General features: G+C 48.0%; 1 protein-coding gene across 6 annotated transcripts in view; it reads right to left on the bottom strand.

Annotated features, from left to right (window-relative positions):
• Window positions 1–21,076, bottom strand: part of LOC139268767 (retinoic acid receptor RXR-gamma-A-like) — a 514,553-nt gene that overhangs the window by 27,458 nt on the left and 466,019 nt on the right. For 4 of the 6 annotated variants that reach the window (XM_070887442.1, XM_070887445.1, XM_070887444.1 and 1 more), the window contains 3 exons: window positions 14,563–14,701; window positions 6,750–6,929; window positions 4,336–4,538 (listed from right to left, as the gene is read on the bottom strand). In XM_070887442.1, the coding sequence (XP_070743543.1) occupies window positions 4,336–4,538; window positions 6,750–6,929; window positions 14,563–14,701 (522 nt within the window). The remainder of the gene's footprint in view (window positions 1–4,335; window positions 4,539–6,749; window positions 6,930–14,562; window positions 14,702–21,076) is intronic. The other 2 variants (XM_070887443.1, XM_070887446.1) reach the window with 1 other exon arrangement.

Here is a 21,076-nt window from a genome sequence, read left to right as displayed (position 1 = left end):
CCAGCTGCGTTGCTCCATCCCAACAATGACTTGCTTTCAAAATGGATGCGTGTAGCCTTGTTGTGCTCTGCCCTTAGTCGAACTCACTTCAAATTATAAACACAAGGGAACCCTATTTTTACAGGCAATTGATTATTAGTGAGCCAGCACTGTGGGAGTCTGTGCTGCATTGCCTAACTTTGTCCAATTATTTCCCTATTTCTGAAATTGAGTGTAGAACACAAAATGGCAGTGAGCAGAACAATGTCCAAATTACCCTATTACCGGCACAGCGAGACACACTTCATCTAACATTTAAGTGGCTACTTCATGTAAAACTAGTCCAAACAAATTGTAGGGCATGGCTTTCCTTCTTCTCCAATTTTACAGTCTGATTTCCTGACAGACAGAAAAAAATATGACATTAACAAAAAGACCTACAGCCTCCCCCCGTGTTCCTCCCCAATCTTCTCTTCTCTCTCGAAGGTGCTCGGACTCCGAATGCATGGGCCTAGGCAATGAGAGTGGCATAGCCAACCCTCTCCAAACTTTGCTCACCCCATCATCATAGGCAGTCTCTCGAAATCAAGGAAGACTTGCTTCCACTCTAACAGTGAGTTCTCAGGTGACTGAACAGTCCAATACGGGAATTACAGTCTCTGTCACAGGTGGGACAGATAGTGGTTGAGGAAAAGGGTGGGTGGGGAGTCTGGTTTGCCGCACGATTCTTCCGCTGCCTGCGCTTGTTTTCTGCATGCTCTCGGCGACGAGATTCGAGGTGCTCAGCGTCCTCCCGGATACACTTCCTCCACTTAGGGCGGTCTTTGGCCAGGGACTCCCAGGTGTCATTGGGGATGTTGCACTTTATCAACGAGGCTTTGAGGGTGTCCTTGAAATGTTTCCTCTGCCCACCTTTGGCTCATTTGCTCTGAAGGAGTTCTGAGTAGAGCGCTTGCTTTGGTAGTCTTGTGTCAGGCATGCGAACGATGTGGCCTGCCCAGGGGAGCTGGTAGAGTGTGGTCAGTGCTTCGATGCTGAGGATGTTGGCCTGTTTGAGGACGCTAATGTTGGTGCGTCTGTCCTCCCAGGGGATTTGCAGGATCTTGCGGAGACATCGTTGGTGGTATTTCTCCAGCGACTTGAGGTCTTCTGTACATGGTCCATGTCTCAGCCATACAGGAGGTCGGGTATTACTACAGCCCTGTAGACCATGAGCTTTGTGGCAGATTTGAGGGCCAGGTCTTCAAACACTCTTTCCCTCAGGTGGACACACAGATACACCCGGGCGCACACATACGCATGAATGCGAACACGTACGCACATGACCACACGCACGCAGATGCAGGCACACAAGCATGCAGGCACACAAGCAGGCAGATACACGCTCACATAGACACAAGTGCAAATACATGCTTGCCCAGACACACACACACCTTTCGGTGGAGGGTCTGATGGGGCACTTAATCATAAATGCTGCTGACGTCTCCATTGTCTAGTTCCCACTGCGGCTCCTGCTTAGACATGTTAACTTTGCATACCCTATCGTGCAGCTACTGTATTGCAGTCACAGCTGGAAGGCACACTAGGAACCAAAACTGGGAACTATCTGCCTTTGCACCACACCTGGGGGGTGTTCCTACACTCCCTCTGCTGGCACAGTCTATGCTCCATCATTATAGACCATCCATCAGCAGGGCAGGTACAGCACGGGTTAGATACAGAGTAAAGCTCCCTGTACACTGTCCCATCAAACACTCTCAGGGAAGGTACAGCACAGGTTAGATACAGAGTAAAGCTCCCTGTACACTGTCCCATCAAACACTCTCAGGGCAGGTACAGCATGGGTTAGATACAGAGTAAAGCTCCCTCTACACTGCCCCATCAAATACTCCCAGGGCAGGTACAGCACGGGTTATATACAGAGTAAAGCTCCCTCTACACTGTCCCATCAAACACTCCCAGGGCAGGTACAGCACGGGTTAGATACAGAGTAAAGCTCCCTCTACACTGTCCCATCAAACACTCCCAGGGCAGGTACAGCACGGGTTAGATACAGAGTAAACCTCCTAGTCCAACCCTTGGGAGCACCTCTGACTGCAGGAATGTGACATTGTTCTATTTATCTTACCCGCCCTCCTCTGCTCTCTCAGAGACTGCTAGTAGCGAGGTGAATGGGGGGCAGTTTGTGGTATGCCCGTGAGTGAGACTAGTCAAGCTCTGGTAAGGCCCTCATAGTCAGCAGATTGCACTGGAGAGGGTATAGAGGAGATTTACGAAGATGTTGCCTGGACTGGAGAATTTTAGCCATGAGGAAAGATAGGCTAGGCTGGGTTTGTTTTACATAAGAACATAAGAAATAGAAGCAGGAGTAGGCCATACGGCCCCTCGAGCCTGCTCCGCCATTCAATAAGATCATGGATAATCCGATCATGGACTCAGCTCCGTTTCCTCGCCCGCTCCCCATAACCCCTTATCCCCTGATCAATTAAGAAACCGTCTATTTCTGTCTTAAATTTATTTAATGTCCCAGCTTCCACAGCTCTCTGAGGCAGTGAATGCCATAGATTCACAACCCTCTGAGAGAAGAAATTTCTCCTCATCTCTGTTTTAAATGGGCGGCCCCTTATTCTAAGATCGTGCCCTCTAGTTCGAGTCTCCCCCATCTGTGGAAAAATCCTCTCTGCATCCACCCTGTCAAGCCCCCTCATAATCTTATACGTCTCGATAAGATCACCTTTCATTCTTCTGAATTCCAATGAGTAGAGGCCCAACCTACTCAACCTTTCCTCATAAGTCAACCCCCTCATCTCCGGAATCAATCTAGTGAACCTTCTCTGAACTGCTCCAAAGCAAGTTTATCCTTTCATAAATATGGAAACCAAAACTGCACGCAATGTTCCAGGTGTGGCCTCATCGATACCTTATATAGCTGCAGTAAGACTTCCCTGCTTTTAAACTCCACCCCTTTGCAATAAAGGCCAAGATACCATTGGCCTTCCTGATCACTTGCTGTACCTTTTGTGTTTCATGCACAAGTTTCCCCAGGTCCCGCTGTATTGCAATCTTTCTCCATTTAAATAATAACTTGTTCTTTGAGTTTTTCTGCCAAAGTGCATGACCTCACACTTTCCAACATTATACTCCATCTGCCACGTTTTTGCCCCTCACTTAGCCTGTCTATGTCCTTTTGCAGATTTTTTGTGTCCTCCTCACACATTGCTTTTCCTCCCATCTTTGTATCGTCAGCAAACTTGGCTACTTTACACTCGATCCCTTCCTCCAAGTCGTTAATATAGATTGTAAATAGTTGGGGTTCCAGCACTGATCCCTGCGGAACCCCACTAGCCACTAGCCAACCAGAGAATGAGCCATTTATCTCGACTCTTTGTTCTCTGTTAGTTAACCAATCCACTATCCATGCGAATATATTACCCCCAACCCCGTGAACTTTTATCTTGTGCAGTAACCTTTTATGTGGCACCTTGTCAAATGCCTTCTGGAAGTCCAAATACACCACATCCACTGGTTCCCCTTTATCCACCCTGTTCGTTACATCCTCAAAGAACTCCAGCAAATTTGTCAAACATGACTCCTCCTTCATGCTGACTCTGCCTGACCGAATTTTGCTTTTCCAAATGTCCTGCTACTGCTTCTTTACTAATGGACTCCAACATTTTCTTTGGAACAGAGGAGGCTGAGGGGAAACCTTATTGAGGGGTATAAAATTATGAGGGACCGAGATAGAGTGGATAGGAAGGACCTATTTCCCTTAGCAGAGCGGTCAACAACCAGGGGGCATAGATTTAAAGTAATCGGTAGGAGGTTTAGAGGAGATTTGAAGGGAAATTTCTTCACCCAGAGGGTGGTGGGGGTCTGGAACTCACTGCCTGAAAGGGTGGTAGAGGCAGAAACCCTCACCACATTTAAAAAGTACTTGGATGTGCCCTTAAAGTGCCGTAACACATGGGGCTACGGACCCAGAGCTGGAAAATGGGATTAGGCTGGATAGATCTTTGTCGGCCAGCACGGACACGATGGGCCGAATGGCCTCCTTCCGTGCTGTAATTTTCTGTGATTTCTAGGAAACTCCACCCTCCCTCGTATATTGGGAAGTGGGAGGGAAAATTAGATGGTTGAGATTCGCGAAGGGAGAGTTTTGAGGATGCGAGGAAAGCTCTTCCCATCCCTCCCCCGATGCTGGTCCAGACAGGACTGCGGGCATCGTGTCTGACACAGACTCCCGCCTCCAGCAGACGGGTTTGGCGACTGACAGCAGCTTCCACAGAGGGACACGGGAAAGCAAAATAATAAAATATAGGTAAAGTTTAAATAGTAAAAATTAGTACTTGTTCTTACGTTAAGCAGAAATAGAGGTGGAAGGTAATCTGTACTACACACCGAATTTCCAGGACTGGCATCCACGTACGTCTCCGTCTTTGGCTCCACAGCCAGTTCCGCTTCTAGAATCTTCTCCACCGGCATGTCGTCATTGATGCTGCTGCTGGGCTCCAGCTCATTGTCACTTCTCTCCTTTCCCCGCTGCCTCTCCTCTTGTACGGCTGAAAGAGAAATTGAAACTTGCGTTAGAAGGCAGTCCTCTGACCGGAAAACACAACAACAACAACTTGTATTTATATAGCGCCTTTAACAGAGTGAAATGTCCCAAGGTGCTTCACAGGAGTGTTATGAGATAATAAGAACGTAAGAAATAGGAGCAGGAGTACGTCATACGGCCCCCTCGAGCCTGCTCCGCCATTTAATACGATCATGGCTGATCCGATCATGGACTCAGCTCCACTTCCCTGCCCGCTCCCCATAACCTTATTCCCTTATCGTTTAAGAAACTGTCTATCTCTCTCTTAAATATATTCAATGTCCCGGTTTCCACAGCTCTCTGAGGCAGCGAATTCCACAGATTTACAACCCTCTGAGAGAAGAAATTTCTCCTCATCTCAGCTTTAAATGGTCGGCCCCTTATTCTAAGATCATGCCCTCTAGTTCTAGTCTCCCCCATCAGTGGAAACATCCTCTCTGCATCCACCTTGTCAAGCCCCCTCATAATCTTATACGTTTCGATACGATCACCTCTCATTCTTCTGAATTCTGCACCGAGCCGCAAAAGTAGATATTAGCGCAGGTGCTTGGTCAAAGAAGTAGGTTTTAAGGAGCGTCTTGAAGGAGGAAAGAGAGGTAGAGAGGCAGAGAGGTTTAGGGAGGGAGTTCCAGAGCTTGGGGTCTCGGCAACAGAAGGCACAGCCACCAATGGTGGAGTGATTATAATCAGGGATGCTCAAGAGGGCAGAATTAGAGGAGCACAGACATCTCAGAGGGATGTGGGGCTGGAGGAGATTACAGAGATAGGGAGGGGTGAGGCCATGGAGGGATTTGAACACAAGGATTAGAATTTTGAAATCGAGGCGTTACTGGACCGGGAGCCAATGTAGGTCAGCGAGCACAGGAGTGATGGGTGAGCGGGACTTAGTGCGAGTTAGGACACGGGAAGCTGGGTTTTGGACCTTTCACCGCCTAATCGGACATGCTTCCATTTTTACCGTACCCGCCCCGCTTGGTGCTGAGGTCCCGCCCCCTTCCTCCCCACAGACGGCAAATGCTTTCCGCGAGCCGGCCCAAGCCACCATATTTGGAATGCAAGCCAGGGCAGGTGAGTGGTTGACAGGACTGGCCCACCGAGGGGAGAGGAATCTCAGCCAAGCCGATTTTATCCGCGCAGACGGCCACACGCACGCACCTTCCAGCAGCGTTGGCACTGGATAAGCTGTCAGGTGAGTGAACCCCGGCTGATTTCCCTGCTCCTGAGCTGCCCTGTTTACCGGGTGTCTCTCCCTACTCCCCACGGGCTGCTCCTGACCTCCGCCATAAGCTGCTGCTGCTCTCTTCCGGCAACTGAATGACCCTTTGCAACTTTCTGCTCCCTTCTGCACTACTTACTGTTCCGCCTAACTTAGTGTTGGCAGCAAAATTGGATATGCGACTCTCTATTCCGTTAGGTAAGTCTTTGATAAATATATTGAAAAACTGAGGTCCCATTACAAAGCCCTAGGAGACACCACTAGTCACATTCTGCCAATCAGAGTGCATAACCTTTATCCCTAATCTCTGTCTCCTACCTCCCAATTTACTCTACACTGTCCATCAAACACTCCCAGGGCAGGTACAGCACAGATTAGATACAGAGTAAAGCTCCCTCTGCACTGCCCCATCAAACACTCCCAGGGCAGGTACAGCATGGGTTAGATACAGAGTAAAGCTCCCTCTACACTGCCCCATCAAACACTCCCAGGGCAGGTACAGCACGGGTTAGATACAGAGTAAAGCTCCCTCTACACTGTCCATCAAACACTCCCAGGGCAGGTACAGCACAGGTTAGATACAGAGTAAAGCTCCCTCTACACTGCCCCATCAAACACTCCCAGGGCAGGTACAGCATGGGTTAGATACAGAGTAAAGCTCCCTCTACACTGCCCCATCAAACACTCCCAGGGCAGGTACAGCACGGGTTAGATACAGAGTAAAGCGGCCCCTGCCTACAGGAAGTTGATGTCTCACTGTTTCCCACAGCACCTGTCCTGTTGGCTCTGCGAGTTAGACTGGCGATGTACTGGCAGTAGTGGGCAACCTGAGAACGGTCAGTGTGGGGTCGTGTGTCCAAAATGCAAAACACCCCAAACTGGAGCGCAAGCCGTCTCCGGAAGGATCAATGCCTGCCAGCACGTGGCGTGTTGAGAGAGGGGGTAGAGACAGGGACCTACCTTCTCTTTTCATTCCCGTGGCCAAGCACTTCTGATAGCGGCAGTACTGGCAGCGATTGCGCTGGCGCTTGTCGATGATGCAGTCCTTGGCGTCCCGGCACGTGTAAGTGAGGTCCTTGCGCACGGTCCGTTTGAAGAACCCTTTGCAGCCCTCGCAGCTGTACACCCCGTAATGCTTTCCTGGAAAGACAGAAGGTTAGAGGCAGCTGCAGTGAGGAGGAGGAGGCCGCATGTTCACCGAGACCGGCCGACAGTGTGAAGCCTCGAAAGGGACTACATAGAGTTACATCCAGTCTACAGCACAGAAACAGGCCCTTTGGCCCAACCAGTCCATCTGGGCCTCCTCCCTCTTCATGTCATCCTATCAGCATGTAAGTGTCAGCTGTGACTCAGTGGGTAGCACACTCGCCTCTGAGTCAGAAGGTTGTGGGTTCAAGTCCCACTCCAGGAACTTGAGCACAAATAAATCTAGGCTGACACTCCCAATGCAATGCTGAGGGAGCGCTGCACTGTCGGAGGTGCCGTCATTAAACTGAGGCCCTGTCAACTGAATGTTTATGCTTCTTCAGAGTCTGAAGGTATTTCACCATAATCCATTGCATCGATGTTGAGAGGAAGCTCATGTGGAACACTATCACCAGCGCGGAGTAGTTGGGCCGAATGGCCTGTTTCTGTGCCATTCATTCTGTGTAATTCTATGTAAAAGATACACAACACTACTTGAAGATCAGGGGAGTTCGCCTGGTATTCTGTCCCTCAGTCAACATCACCCAGAAAGCGGTCACGTGTTCACTTGCTGTTTCTTGGGTCTTCTACTTATTTAAATGTAAACCACTTGAGGGGTGTGATAAGGCGTTAGATAAAAAAGACTTGGATTTATATAGCGCCTCTCACGACCACTGGATGTGTCAAAGTGCTTTAAAGCCATTGAAGTGTTTTTAACATGTAGTCACTATTGTAATGTAGGAAACATAAACGTCTTTATTTTACAGACCCCAAGCTCTGATCTCGGCTGCCACCTGGTTAGTGTCTGGACCAGAGACCACCTCCAATGTACCAACCACCCCCCCCTCCCCCGAACAAGTGCAGGATGGCTGATGGAGTGTCAATTCTTTCCCCACCCTCCTGGAGGACAGAGACACAACCCTCCCCGTGGGCCCACTCGATTAAGGAGGTGCGGGAAAGAAGATCGCGGGACGTGCACCTCCCCACCTCCTTCCCCAAACTCTTCCCCCCCTCCCGAGCTCTCCACCACCCTCCACTAGCCCGAACTAACCCGGCAACTGAGAGATTGGCTCAGCGGTTTAGAGAATTGTTTGCGATCAAGCAGGGCTGTTGAAGATTGAGACTGACTGTTTGCAAACACTGCCATTCATTATTGCACTCACTTGTCCATGTCCTGTTAATTAAAGTGTCTGGTGGGGCCCACTAACCAATGCCACTTACAAATTCAGAGTGCCCTAATTAAAGCATTCATAATGTAAGAGATTTGAATGTAATTGCTGAATTCATCAATGATTTAATAGCTTTCAAAGCTCAGGTTAGATCTGATGTACTCTCATATATATTAAAAGCAAAAATAAAGACTTGCATATCAGTAGCGCCTGACACGACCTCAGGACATTCCAAAGGGCTTTACAGATACAAAGTACTGTTTGAAGTTGAAACTGCAGGAAACGCGGCAGTCAATTTGCGCACAGCAAGCTCCCACAAACAGCACTGAGTTAATGACCATATAACCTCTTAGTTTTGTTGGTTGAGGGAGAAATATTGGCCAGTTTACCGGGGAGACGTATAAGATTATGAGGGGGCTTGACAAGGTGGATGCAGAGAGGATGTTTCCACTGATAGGGGAGACTAGAACTAGAGGGCATAGTCTTAGAATAAGGGGCTGCCCATTTAAAACTGAGATGAGGAGAAATTTCTTCTCTCAGGGGGTTGTGAATCTGTGAAATTTGCTGCCTCAGAGAGCTGTGAAGCTGGGACATTGAATAAATTTAAGACAGACAGCTTCTTAACTGATAAGGGATAAAAGGATTATAGGGAGGGGGCAGGGAAGTGGACCTGAGTCCATGATCGGATCAGCTATGATTGTATTAAATGGCGGAGCAGGCTCGAGGGGCCGTATGGCCTACTCCTGCTCCTATTTCTTATGTTCTTATGAGAACATCCCTGCTCTCCTTCGAATTTTGCCATGGGATCTTTTACAACCACCTGAGAGAACAGATGGGGCTTCAGCTTAACATCTCATCTGAAAGACGCCACCTCCGACAGTGCAGGGCTCCATCAGTACTGCACTGAGAGTGTCAGCCTGGTGGCTGGTGTTCAACGGCCACCACACTTAAAAAAAAAAATCCACGCACAGGCATCTTCCACCTTTAGGATGTAGTTCGGGTTCTTCGTTCGAAACACCTGTGAACTCATCCTTTTTTTTTGTCGTGGAAGCAAGTCATCTTTGTTTCGAGGGACTGCCTATGATGATAATAGATTATGTGCTCAGGTCCCTGGAGACAGCAGATGGCGCTGAGGTGACCATTCAGCGTTCCGACGTAACATGATGTGGGGTAATTTTAAACTAACTCTTCGGGCGGGAAACGCACGGGATCAGGTGTGGCGCCGTTTTTACACTCTGTGGACAATATTGCTCTCCACTGACTTCGATGGAGAGCGGTGTGGAAAGCCAGCCTTGCGCTCGATCCCAGCGGCTTCTGACGGGTGGGTTCGCGTAAAATCCCAGCCAACCCGTAATCTCAGCAATGTTAGTGCTAGAAGGTGACTGAAGCCCAGAGCCGAGGAGGCCATTTTGGTGGGTAGTCGTCTCTGGGGAACGTCGATCATATTTTTGGCACGGCCAAACTCCAGAGTGTTAGTGTCATATAGTTCCACCCAGTGGACTACTGCTCCACCTAGTGGACTTCTGTGGTAATGCAATCGATGCTGCATATAACAAAAAGGTCAAGTCACCAGCCAAGTTCCTTTATTAAGAGCAATCTTGTAAAAGTGTGTTTGTGATGTCATAGAGAATATACTACTTTGGCGACAAGGATGGGATTTCTGGATACCCTAGCTGAAATTTTTGTTGGTGGATGATTCCAGCCAAACAGAGAGACTAGAGAGGTCCTTTGTGTCTTTTCAAAGTTGGATCTTACAAATGCCTACTTACAACTTGAACTAGATGAGGAGTACAAGTCATGCTTGATTATAAATACTCTTCGAGGCCTATATCAATTTAATAGGCTACCATTTGGAGTGTCTTCCGTCCCTGCCATATTTTGATGAACCAGATTTTGCAAGGTATTGAAGGGGTAGTATGTTATTTAGATGAAGTACTAATTTCAGCACCAAACAGGCAAATCCATAATAACATATTGAATGAAGTGCTCAAATGGCTAGAGAAGCACAGAGTACGAGTGACTGCTCGCAAGTGTGAGTTATTTCAAAACTCAGTGAAATACTTAGGGCACAGAGTAGACAAATATAGTTTACATCCAACCAAGGGAAAGCTGGATATAATTAGAAATGCACCCACTCCCAAGAATATCACTGAACTTCGATCATTTTTGGGTCTTTTGAATTATTATGAGAAGCCCCTACCAAATTTGGCTACAGTATTACATCCATTGAATCAGCTGGTGAAAAAAACAGGTCCATTGGAAGTGGTCAGAAGGATACAGCAAAGAGTGTAAAAGCCAGTTGGTAGAGAGCACCATGTTAGTTCACAATGACGTATCCAAGGAGATCAAGCTAGCATGTGACACCTCTCCATATGGAGTTGGGGCAGTGATCTCTTATGTCTATATAGTGGGGAGGAGAGACCAATTGTGTTTGCTTCACGCACTCTCAGTGCCAGTGAGCGTAATTATGCGCAAATCAAAAGGGAAGCTTTGACATTAATTTTTGGGAAGAAGTTCCACAAATACTTGTATGGATGTAAGTTTACCATCGTTACGGACCATAAGCCCCTGACAGCAATACTCCATCCAAAGTCCCCAGTTCCAACATTAACCGCAGCCCAAATGCAGAGATGGACTTTGATTTTGTCAGCATATACATATGACATTGAGTACAGGTGATCAGCTGATCACAGTAATGCTGATGCCATGTCTAGGTTGATAGCTCCATCACAAGTTACACCCGATAGAGAAGAAGTGTTCTATTTTTCATATATTGGTGAACTGCCAGTCACAGCTGAAAAGATGTGTAGAGCAAGCAAACATGACCCAGTTATGTCAAAGGTGTATGATTACATAGCAAATGGCTGTCCAAACCAAGTAACAAAGATATTCATCCACTCTTCATTCATAGGAATGAATTGTCCGCAGATAAAGATTGGATCATGTGCGGTGCAAGATTGGTTATCCCAAATAAATTTAGGTCCAAATTATTAGGAGATCTTCATGGTCAAGCAAATTCCCAGGTGCTGGTCAAGAGATTTGCAAGCAGTTACTTATGGTGGCCAGATACATCGTGAGTCAATGTACAATATGTCAATCGGTGAGCAAGAAACCACCATCAGTACCATTACAGCCATGGAAATGGCCTCCAGGGGTGTGGCAAAGGTTACATGTAGATTTTGCTGAGCTAGAAGAACAGCAATTGTTCATTGTGATTGATAACCATTGGAAGTGGGTAGAGGTGTTTCCAATGCGGAAAATAACAAGTAAAAATTCGACAATTTGCCAAGATTATTTTCTTCATATGGCGTCCCAGAAGAAAGTGTGTCTGATAATGGACCACAATTTTGTTTAGAAGAATTTGCACAGTTCATGAGCAGAAACAGTGTGAAACATACAAAGGTTCCACCGTACCACCCTGCTTCAAATGGTGCAGCAGAGTGCACAGTACAAATTGTAAAATGTGCCCTCATCAAACAAATGTTGGAACCAAATCCAAATAAATGGTAGTTGTCATTGGACCACAAATTGGCTAATTTTATAATTACTCATTGTACTACGCTTCATACAACTACTGGTAGAACACCAGCAAAGTTGTTTCTCAAACGACAGCCACAAACTAGGTTCTCATTGTTAAAACCAAACTTGGCACAGTCTATAGAAGAGAAACAATTAAGACAGAAAGAGAATCATGATAGAGATAGAGTAAGAGAGAGGTGTGAAATTAAATCAGAAGGTGAGAGTGAAGTACCATCACCATAAATGGTTAAAGTAGTTACCAGGAATAATAGTGGAGATATGTGGTCCTCGCACATATTTGGTCAAGATGTTTTGATCATGGACAGGTTAGGTTTGTTCCCATTGATCATATTTTACCTACAGATGTGGAAGGAGTTGAAAGTTGGAATAATTCGATTTCCCACTCATCAGATAGTCTTGTTACAAGTACATCATCAATAATAGGCAGTCCCTCGGAATCGAGGAAGACTTGCTTCCACTCGTGAATTGAGTTCTTAGGTGGCTGAACAGTCCAATACGAGAGCCACAATCCCTGTCACAGGTAGGACAGATAGTCGTTGAGGGTAAGGGAGGGTGGGACAGATTTGCCGCACGCACTTTCCGTTGCCTGCGCTTGATTTCAGCGTGCTCTCGGCGACGAGACTCGAGGTACTCAGTGCCCTCCCGGATGCACTTCCTCTATTTAGGGCGGTCTTTGGCCAGGGACTCCCAGGTGTCGGTGAGACTTTGAGGGTGTCCTTTGGCTCGTTTGCCGTGAAGGAGTTTCGAGTAGAGCGCTTACTTTGGGAGTCTCGTGTCTGGCATGCGGACAATGTGGCCTGCCCAGCAGAGCTGATCAAGTGTGGTCAGTGCTGCAATGCTGGGGATGTTGGCCTGGTCGAGGACGTTAATCTTGGTGCATCTGTGCTGCCAGGGTACCAGTAGCAAATCCTACATCAAATGTAGTAGAAACAAGTCCAAGAGAAAGTCAGAATTTAAGTCTGAGTCTGAGTCAGGCAAACAAACAGTCTGAAGTTGTAGAGAGTTCAAATATAAATCAAGGGTTAACCTTGGAGAAAAACTCTCCTCAGGCTCAGCCTAGAATGAGTCTAAGTTTGACACCAAGTTTGGAAAGTTCTGTTCGAGAGCGAAGGTATCCTCTTCGAAACAGAAAATTCATGGTTAAGTTTGGTTTGTAAATATGGCAAAATATGTCCATATCTTTTATGTAGTATAACCAAGCAAGTTATGTATGCTGATTGTTTGTTATAATTACTTCTTCATTCAGGAGTTCATCTAGTGGACTACTGCTCCACCTAGTGGACAACTGTGGTAATGCAACTGATGCCGAATATAATAAAAAGGTCAGGTCATCTGACAAGTTTCTGTGTTAAGAGCCATCTTGTAAAAGTGTGTTTGTGATGTCGTAGAGAATATATCACAGTTGGTAAGAGAGCAGGAGAGGGAGGGGACACAGTACAATTAATAAAGTCAGGGCTGACATTTCCTGCTTCAGGCCGTAGCCAGCATGTGCTCAAGTTACAGATGGGGACCTGGTGTTTAATCGTGTATGTAGGCTCATAAAATCCCATGCTGTCGAATCCTCTCGTACCATGCTGCGCATAGCGGGAACCAAAAGTAATGAGAGCTGGCTCACTAACAACACCCAGTAAGTGTTTAATTAACTTGCCAGATTTTCTCATCAAACAACAACAACAACTTGTATTTATATAGCACCTTTAACGTAGTGAAACGTCCCAAGGCGCTTCACAGGACTATTATGAGATAAAAATTTGACACCGAGCCGCATAAGTAAAATTAGCGCAGGTGACCAGAAGCTTAGTCAAAGTGGCAGGTTTTAAGGAGCGTCTTGAAGCAGGATAGAGAGGCGGGGAGGTTTAGGGAGGGAGTTCCAGAGCTTGGGGCCCAGGTAACAGAAGGCACGACCAACGATGGTGGAGCGATTATAATCAGGGATGCTCAAGAGAGCTTTATTAGAGAAGCGCAGACATCTCGGGGGGGGGTTGTGGGGCTGGAGGAGATTAGAGAGATTGGGAGGGATGAGGCCATGGAGGGATTTGAAAACAAGGATGAGAATTTTGAAATTGAGGCGTTGCTTAACCGGAAGCCAATGTAGGTCAGTGAGCACAGGGGTGATGGGTGAGCGGGACTTGATGCAGGTTAGGACATGGGCTGCCGAGTTTTGGATCACCTCTAGTTTACGTAGGGTAGAATGTGGGAGGCCAGCCAGGAGCGCGCTGGAATAGTCAAGTCTAGAGGTAACAAAGGCATGGATGAGGGCTTCAGCAGCGGATGAGGTGAGGCAGGAGTGGAGACGGACGATGTTACGGAGGTGGTGTACATGGTATGTGGAAGGAAATTAAATGGGTGGGTAGAGTCCACGAAGTCCTCCTCCTCCCAAAATCGAATCAAAAGCTCAGCATTAACTTACCTTCCCCACTTGCTAGTTTTCCTTTGCTGCCACTGTAGTTTACCATTGCTCCCCTGAGATTATTCTAAACCTTCATGCTCCAGTTGGGGAACGCTCAGGGGAGTGAGACTAAGTGGTTAGTTCTTCAAAGAGGCACAATGGGCTGAATGGCCTCCTCCTGTGCTATATTATTCTGTGATTCCTTGACCGTGCTCACTCATTCAGGCCGCCATATGTTTGTTGCAATGGCATCCTTTCCTGCTAAGAATCATGGCCCGTGATGTCACGAAAGAAACATGCGAAAATGTCGGAACCCCAGTGCGATCAACGGACCAAACATGGCAACAGCAATGGTTAAAAAGGAGAGATTTTATTGGCTGGAATAACGCGACTTGCTGAGGGAACGAGGCCGCAATCTTTCTGGTGAATATTTGGGTGCCCTGGACATTCGCCGTCGGTGCAGAGATTTGAGGGCAGGTTGCAGTATTACCTGAGGAGCGGTCCCCGCAGATCGCACAGATGTGTTTGGCCATCGAGTTGGGGCTGTAACAGTTCATGTTTCCAAGGCCGGTCAGGCCAGGTGGTGGTTTAATATCTTCTGTGCTACTGACATTGTTCATCGCATTAATCTGAGTGACAGAAAAGAAGAGGATTTAGAAAGACACAGGAGATCTTGGAACAAGTACACCCCACCCTATTATGGACTCTACCACCCATTGAATCCCCCTCCCATACACCACGTACACTTAGTTAATGAGAATCACTTATGAAGAATATATAGTTATTATGCTCGGAGAAATGTATAAACATTAACACCGGCATAGAGCGTTTGGTCTGTTTCTGTACAGTAAAATTTGATGTAATTCTATGTAGCAGTGTAGCTCCATCTTCTACTGATGCAACTCTTACAAACATTGTAAATGTCACACTTTGTTACAGAAGCAAAGCTACTTCAATAAACGAGCGAGGATCTCAGTCACTTACAACAACAACTTGTGTTTATATAGCGCCTTTAACGTAGTGAAACGTCCCAACGTTAAAGGCGCTATATAAACTTCACAGCAGTATTATGAGATAAGAAATTTGACACCGAGCCGCATAAGTAGAAATTGGCGCAGGTGACCAAAAGCTTGGTCAAAGAGGTAGATTTTAAGGAGCGTCTTGAAGAAGGAAAGAGAGGTAGAGAGGCGAAGAGGTTTAGGGAGGGAGTTCCAGAGCTTGGGGTCCAGGCAACAGAAGGCACAGCCACCAATGGTTGAGCGATTATAATCAGGGATGCTCAGTAGGGCAGAATTAGAGGAGCGCAGACATCTCGGGGGGGTTGTGGAGCTGGAGGAGATTACAGAGATAGAGAGGGGCAAGGCCATGGAGGAATTTGAAAATAAGGATGAGAATTTTGAAATCAAAGCGTTACTTAACCGGGAGTCAATGTCAGTGAGGACAGGGGTGATGGGTGATTGGGACTTGGTGCGAGTTAGGACACAGGCAGCTGAGTTTTGAATGACCTCTAGTTTAAGTAGGGTAGAATGTGGGAGGCCAGCCAGGTGTGCGTTGGAATAGTCAAGTCTGGAGGTAACAAAGGCATGGATGAGGGCTTCATCTTCAGATTAGCTAAGGAAGAGGGCGGAGACGGGAGATGTTACGGAGGTGGAAATAGGTGGTCTTAGTTATGCCGCGGATATGTGGAAGCTGGATTCTTTGGACCCGGGGCCTGATACTTACACAAACAGTTTTCCATTATGCACAGTACCCTCACCGGACAGCAATTAGACTCTGCTTGACCCAAGGTTGTGTTTACTTAACAACAATGACCCTTTGTGGCCTTAATGGAACACAGCTCTGCGTCGGAGCAGAATAATATGCCACGCATTGTACGGTGTAACATTCCTTACAAAACAGTGCATCCTTTTGCGGGCCGCGCATCACATTTTCTGATATGCGGAGACGGCGTACAAAGCTGGTCACTGTGAGCATGTTGTTACAAAATGTACCCTTATGTACCAGTCAGAGCCCCAGTGAGCTATGATCCACAGGTTTAATGAAGGTCCTTTCATTCCCTGCCTCAGTGCACAGAAAGAATGACTATTTCCCCCAATTGTGTCAGTGGCAAACGTATCGGGCCTCAGTGTAATAATCGGGGTGAGATTGCTGGTGTTTCCAGAGGGGCCTCATCTATTTGGCGCAGTCCAGAGTGGGACAGCAGCGGCCTAAAGGCAAGTCCGTGGGGTGTGGGGGAGAATGGGATGGGAGCCGAGTGTGAGCTGTCAGCGGCTCTAAGGTAGGACCTGGGGGGAGGTGAATGGGATGAGATTGCTGTAGAGTTGGGAGGAGAAGCACCCCTGCTCCTCTTGCCTCCACATTAAAGTAAGTTTCAAAACAAAAAAAATGACCTCTTTGTTGGCAGCTGCAAACTCCCCCAAAGCCCAGAGGAGCACGCCCGTAACCCCCTGAGCAGGCCCGTAACCTCTCACCCAAAGCCCAGGGGAGCAGGCGTAACCTTTGACCCACAGCCCAGGAGAGCAGGCCTGTAACCTTTCACCTACAGCCCAGGGGAGCAGGCCCGTAACCTTTCAGCCATAACTTAGGGGAGCAGGCCTGTAACCTTTCACCTACAGCCCAGGAGAGCAAGCCTGTAACCTTTCACCTACAGCGCAGGGGAGCAGGCCCATAACCTTTCACCCATAGCTCAGGGGAGCAGGCCTGTAACCTTTCACCCATAGCCCAGGGGAGCAGGCCCGTAATCTTTCACCCATAGCCCAGGGGATCAGGCCTGTAACCTTTCACCCATAGCCCAGGGGATCAGGCCTGTAACCTTTCACCCATAGACCAGGGGAGCAGGCCTGTAACCTTTCACCCATAGCCCAGGGGAGCAGGTCCGTAACCTTTCACCCATAGCCCAGGGGAGCAGGCCTGTAACCTTTCACCTACAGCCCAGGGGAGCAGGCCTGTAACCTTTCACCTACAGCCCAGGGGATCAAGCCTGTAACCTTTCACCCATAGCCCAGGGGATCAGGCCTGTAACCTTTCACCCATAGACCAGGGGAGCAGGCCTGTAACCTTTCACCCATAGCCCAGGGGAGCAGGTCCGTAACCTTTCACCCATAGCCCAGGGGCGCAGGCTTGTAACCTTTCACCTACAGCCCAGGGGAGCAGGCCTGTAACCTTTCACGTGCAGCCTAGGGGAGCAGGCCTGTAACCTTTCACCTACAGCCCAGGGGATCAAGCCTGTAACCTTTCACCCATAGATCAGGGGAGCAGGTCTGTAACCTTTCACCTACAGCCCAGTCGAGCAGGCCCGGCACATCTCACCCAAGGGCTCCTTAAATAAGAATTGGACCCCTCATTAACATATTTAAGAGGCCCAACACCTATTTTGTCAGAGCTGCCTAAAAGAAAACCCCGCCATATTTAGCAGTGGCCTGAATGCACGTGAAGACCAGGTGTGGCCCGCTGCACACGCTATCCTCGCCATCATTGCGCCCGTTTTATGAACATAAATCGTGCGTAACGATGTTGATCATACGCCCCATTAATTCTTGAGGAAACTTCATACAAACCCGTTTGCCCATCAAACATTAAAACAGTTGATTCCTGACTGCTGAAAAGCAATTATCTCATGAAAAAGGGTACCTTGATCACACAGAGATCGGCTCAGGCTCTCTCATTTTCTATTTTACGGAGCCTGCCTATCGAGGTGTGATCACTTTCCCTTTCAGTCAAATGATGCTACCAAGAGCCTGCTGAAAAGAACTGCAAACATTTTGGACTCTTTTTTAAAAATGTAAAATATTCACACCAGCGTAAGTATGGTTATTACATGATGTTAGTATTGCGCTCCAACCTTTTATTGCCTCTATAGATTTTTATACCTGTAAATACATCTTACTCAATAGTTTAGCCTGTATTTCATTGTGATTGGGAGCTAATTATTAAACAAGGCTATTCTAAATGGAGAACAAAAACACTGCTTTCAGTTCACGAATGACATGGGAAAGAGGTTAGGGAGAAACCTGAACTGTAAAAGTACTATAAAAGATTAGTTAGGAACACCGATCTGACACATTCTAAAATGCCAGGGCCTCTCCCCATCTCTCTTACACACACACTCAATTCAGAGGATGATATTTTGGATCTATAGAAGTCGAAGGTTTATGTGCTGAAGGTAGCAGGGACCAAAGCTGTTTGATGTTAAAGTGACACAGTATTCATTAAAAAAAATTCAGTTACCACCACCTTATGGCCTTCAGTCCGTGATCTTATTGCTCGCTGTGCGTTACTCTGTGAGCTGGTGTATCACACGGCGGGGGTACGTGTGTCTGCTGTGGTGCAGCAAGGAGGCCCCGACCTGCATGAGAACACCAGCGGCAGGTCGGGGCCATAAAACGAGCGGAGGTGAGTGGACAGGAGCAGCGTGGAGGCATGCCACTTCAGGGAGCAGTGCCAGCTGGTGCAGGAGGGCGACGTCATCGGGGCGAAGGAGCGGCAAGACACTGTGGAGGGATGTAATCAGGGCCCAGGGAAGGTGTGAGTTCGGGGCCAGATGCCCAGGGGCAGCACAAGCCAGCCCACACTGCGTTATGTGCGCGTACTAGGTCCGTGCAGCAGAGCTGGTCTCCAATCGTCTTGGTTAATCCTTGCCACTGGACCAAGACCTAGCTCTGACAAGCCCGTGTGATGGCTGGTGTGCAACGGCCACCGCACGGTAAAAAAATCCACGCACAGGCATTTTCCACCCTTCAGGATGTAGTTCGGGGCCTTCATTCGAAACATTCGAACTTATCCTTTTTTGGCATGGAAGCAAGTCATCCTCATTTCGAGGGACTGCCTATGAGTGGGTGGCACTCTCGCCACGGAGTCAGAAGGTTGTGGGTTCAAGTCGCACTCCACATAAATCTAGGCTGATGCACTAGTGCAGTGTTGAGGGAGTGCTGCACTGTCGGAGGGGTAGTACTGAGAGAGCGCTGCACTGACGGAGGGGCAGTACTGAGGGAGTGCCACACTGTCGGAGGGGCAGTACTGAGGGAGCGCTGCACTGTCGGAGGGGTAGTACTGAGGGAGTGCCGCACTATCAGAGGTGCCGTCTTTCAGATGCGACGTTAAACCGAGGTTTCGTCTTATCTCTCTCAAGTGGACGTAAAAGATCCCATTGCTACTATTTCGAAGAAGAGCAGGGGAGTTATCCCTGGTGTCCTGGCCAATATTTATCCCTCAATCAACATAACAAAAAACAGATTATATGATCATCATCACATTGCTGTTGTGGGAGCTTGCTGTGCGCAACTTGGCTGCCGCGTTTCCCACATTACAACAGTGACTACACTCTAAAAGTACATCATTAGCTGTAAAGCGCTTTGAGACGTCCGGTGGTGGTGAAAGGCGCGATCTACAAAGTTCATTGCATGAATCCCGCACACCATGGAATTGCTGACTCTCAGGGGTGGAAAGGCTGGACACCAGGCCAGTGCTCAAGGATGGTAGAACTTCAGGAAACAAATCGGAGGGAATATTGACACCACTGTGTCAGCCACACTTGTGGTTTTAATTGACAGAGTCTCCGAACCACAGCAAACTGAGTCTCCCGAGTTTAGCAGGGTGATTTCACCAGCAAATTGCAGTGATAGAGGATAGTTGCACAACAACAACTTGTATTTATATAGCATCTTTAACGTAGTGAGATGTCCCAAGGCGTTTCACGGGAGTATTAAGAGACAAAAAATTTGACACCGAGCCGCATAAGTAGAAATTTGTGCAGATGACCAAAAGCTTGGTCAAAGAGGTATGGTTTAAGGAGCGTCTTGAAGGAGGAAAGAGAGATAGAGAGGCGGAGGTTTAGGGAGGGAGTTCCAGAGCTTGGGGCCTAGGCACGGCCACCAATGGTTGAGTGATTACAATCAAGGATGCTCAGGAGGGCAGAATTAGAGGAGCGCAGTCATCTCGGGGTGGGGGGGGGGGGGGGGGGGTTGGTGGTTGTGGGGCTGGAGGAGATTACAGAGATAGGCATTCACAATACAAATGTGTGTAAAATCAGTCCCAGTCACTGACAGCAGTGCGGTCTCCAGGGGCGATTGACGGGGGGGGGGAAAGTTACCCAATGTGACCAAATGCAGCCGCCTGACTTTGTGGGATTGGGAGTTTGATCTGGGATTTGCCCAGGGCAGTTTAGAGGTACAGTATGACTTTGATGCAATCCTGACGTGGAGTTTTCGAAGAGGCCCTCCCTCCCTCCCGGGTCCAGGCTGACTGATTTGCCGTTCTCAATCTCTGCGCTGGCTGCAGTGTCTGTGCCATGTGTTTGAGAATGTTCACTAGACCGTGTCTCCGATCTATCCCCAGGCCCACAGCATGGAGACAGATGGTTGCCCGGCTTTGCTTGCCATGTACAAATGATGAGGAGCCTTTCCCGGGACTGTTGGAGCTCAACTTCCACTTACATAAAAGCAAAATACTGCGGATGCTGGAATCTAAGATAAAGAGAGAAAATGCTGAAAATCTCAGCGGGTCGACAGCATCGATGGACAGAAACAGAGTTAACGTTTCACGTCAGAACCCTCTCCGCTGGCTGCTCTGACGAAGGGTCATAGACCCGAAACGCTGACTCTGTTTCTGTCCACCGATGCTGCCTGAGATTTCCAGCATCTTCTGTTTTTACCTCAACTTCCACTTGTTTCTTGCTGCCGACTCCCCATTCATTGGGCTCAATTTTCCCCAAAGCATTTTCTTGGCGTACTTGAAGAGTTATGCCCGATTTTTTGAGGCCCCAAGTACTCCCCCAAAAAATGTTCTAAGTTGCCCTGTTGGATTTCTTCATTTTGGCGTGGCCTAACCCGACCTTTAGTTTTGGGGGTGGAGCCTTGATCTGCGCGAAAAAGATCGGGCTGCCATGGTAACCAGAGACACAATGTGAGCTGAGGCTGCAAAGTGAAGCAGACAGCCACTCCCCATCAGGCCTCTGTGGCTTCAGTTCAAACCACAGAGTTGTCAAACTATTTCTATTCACTAAATGT

Source organism: Pristiophorus japonicus, chromosome 8, assembly GCF_044704955.1.
Source record: "Pristiophorus japonicus isolate sPriJap1 chromosome 8, sPriJap1.hap1, whole genome shotgun sequence".
Lineage (NCBI taxonomy): Eukaryota > Metazoa > Chordata > Chondrichthyes > Pristiophoridae > Pristiophorus > Pristiophorus japonicus.
Note: the sequence above shows the minus strand (reverse complement) of the source record. Positions and strands in the feature narration are given on the sequence as shown.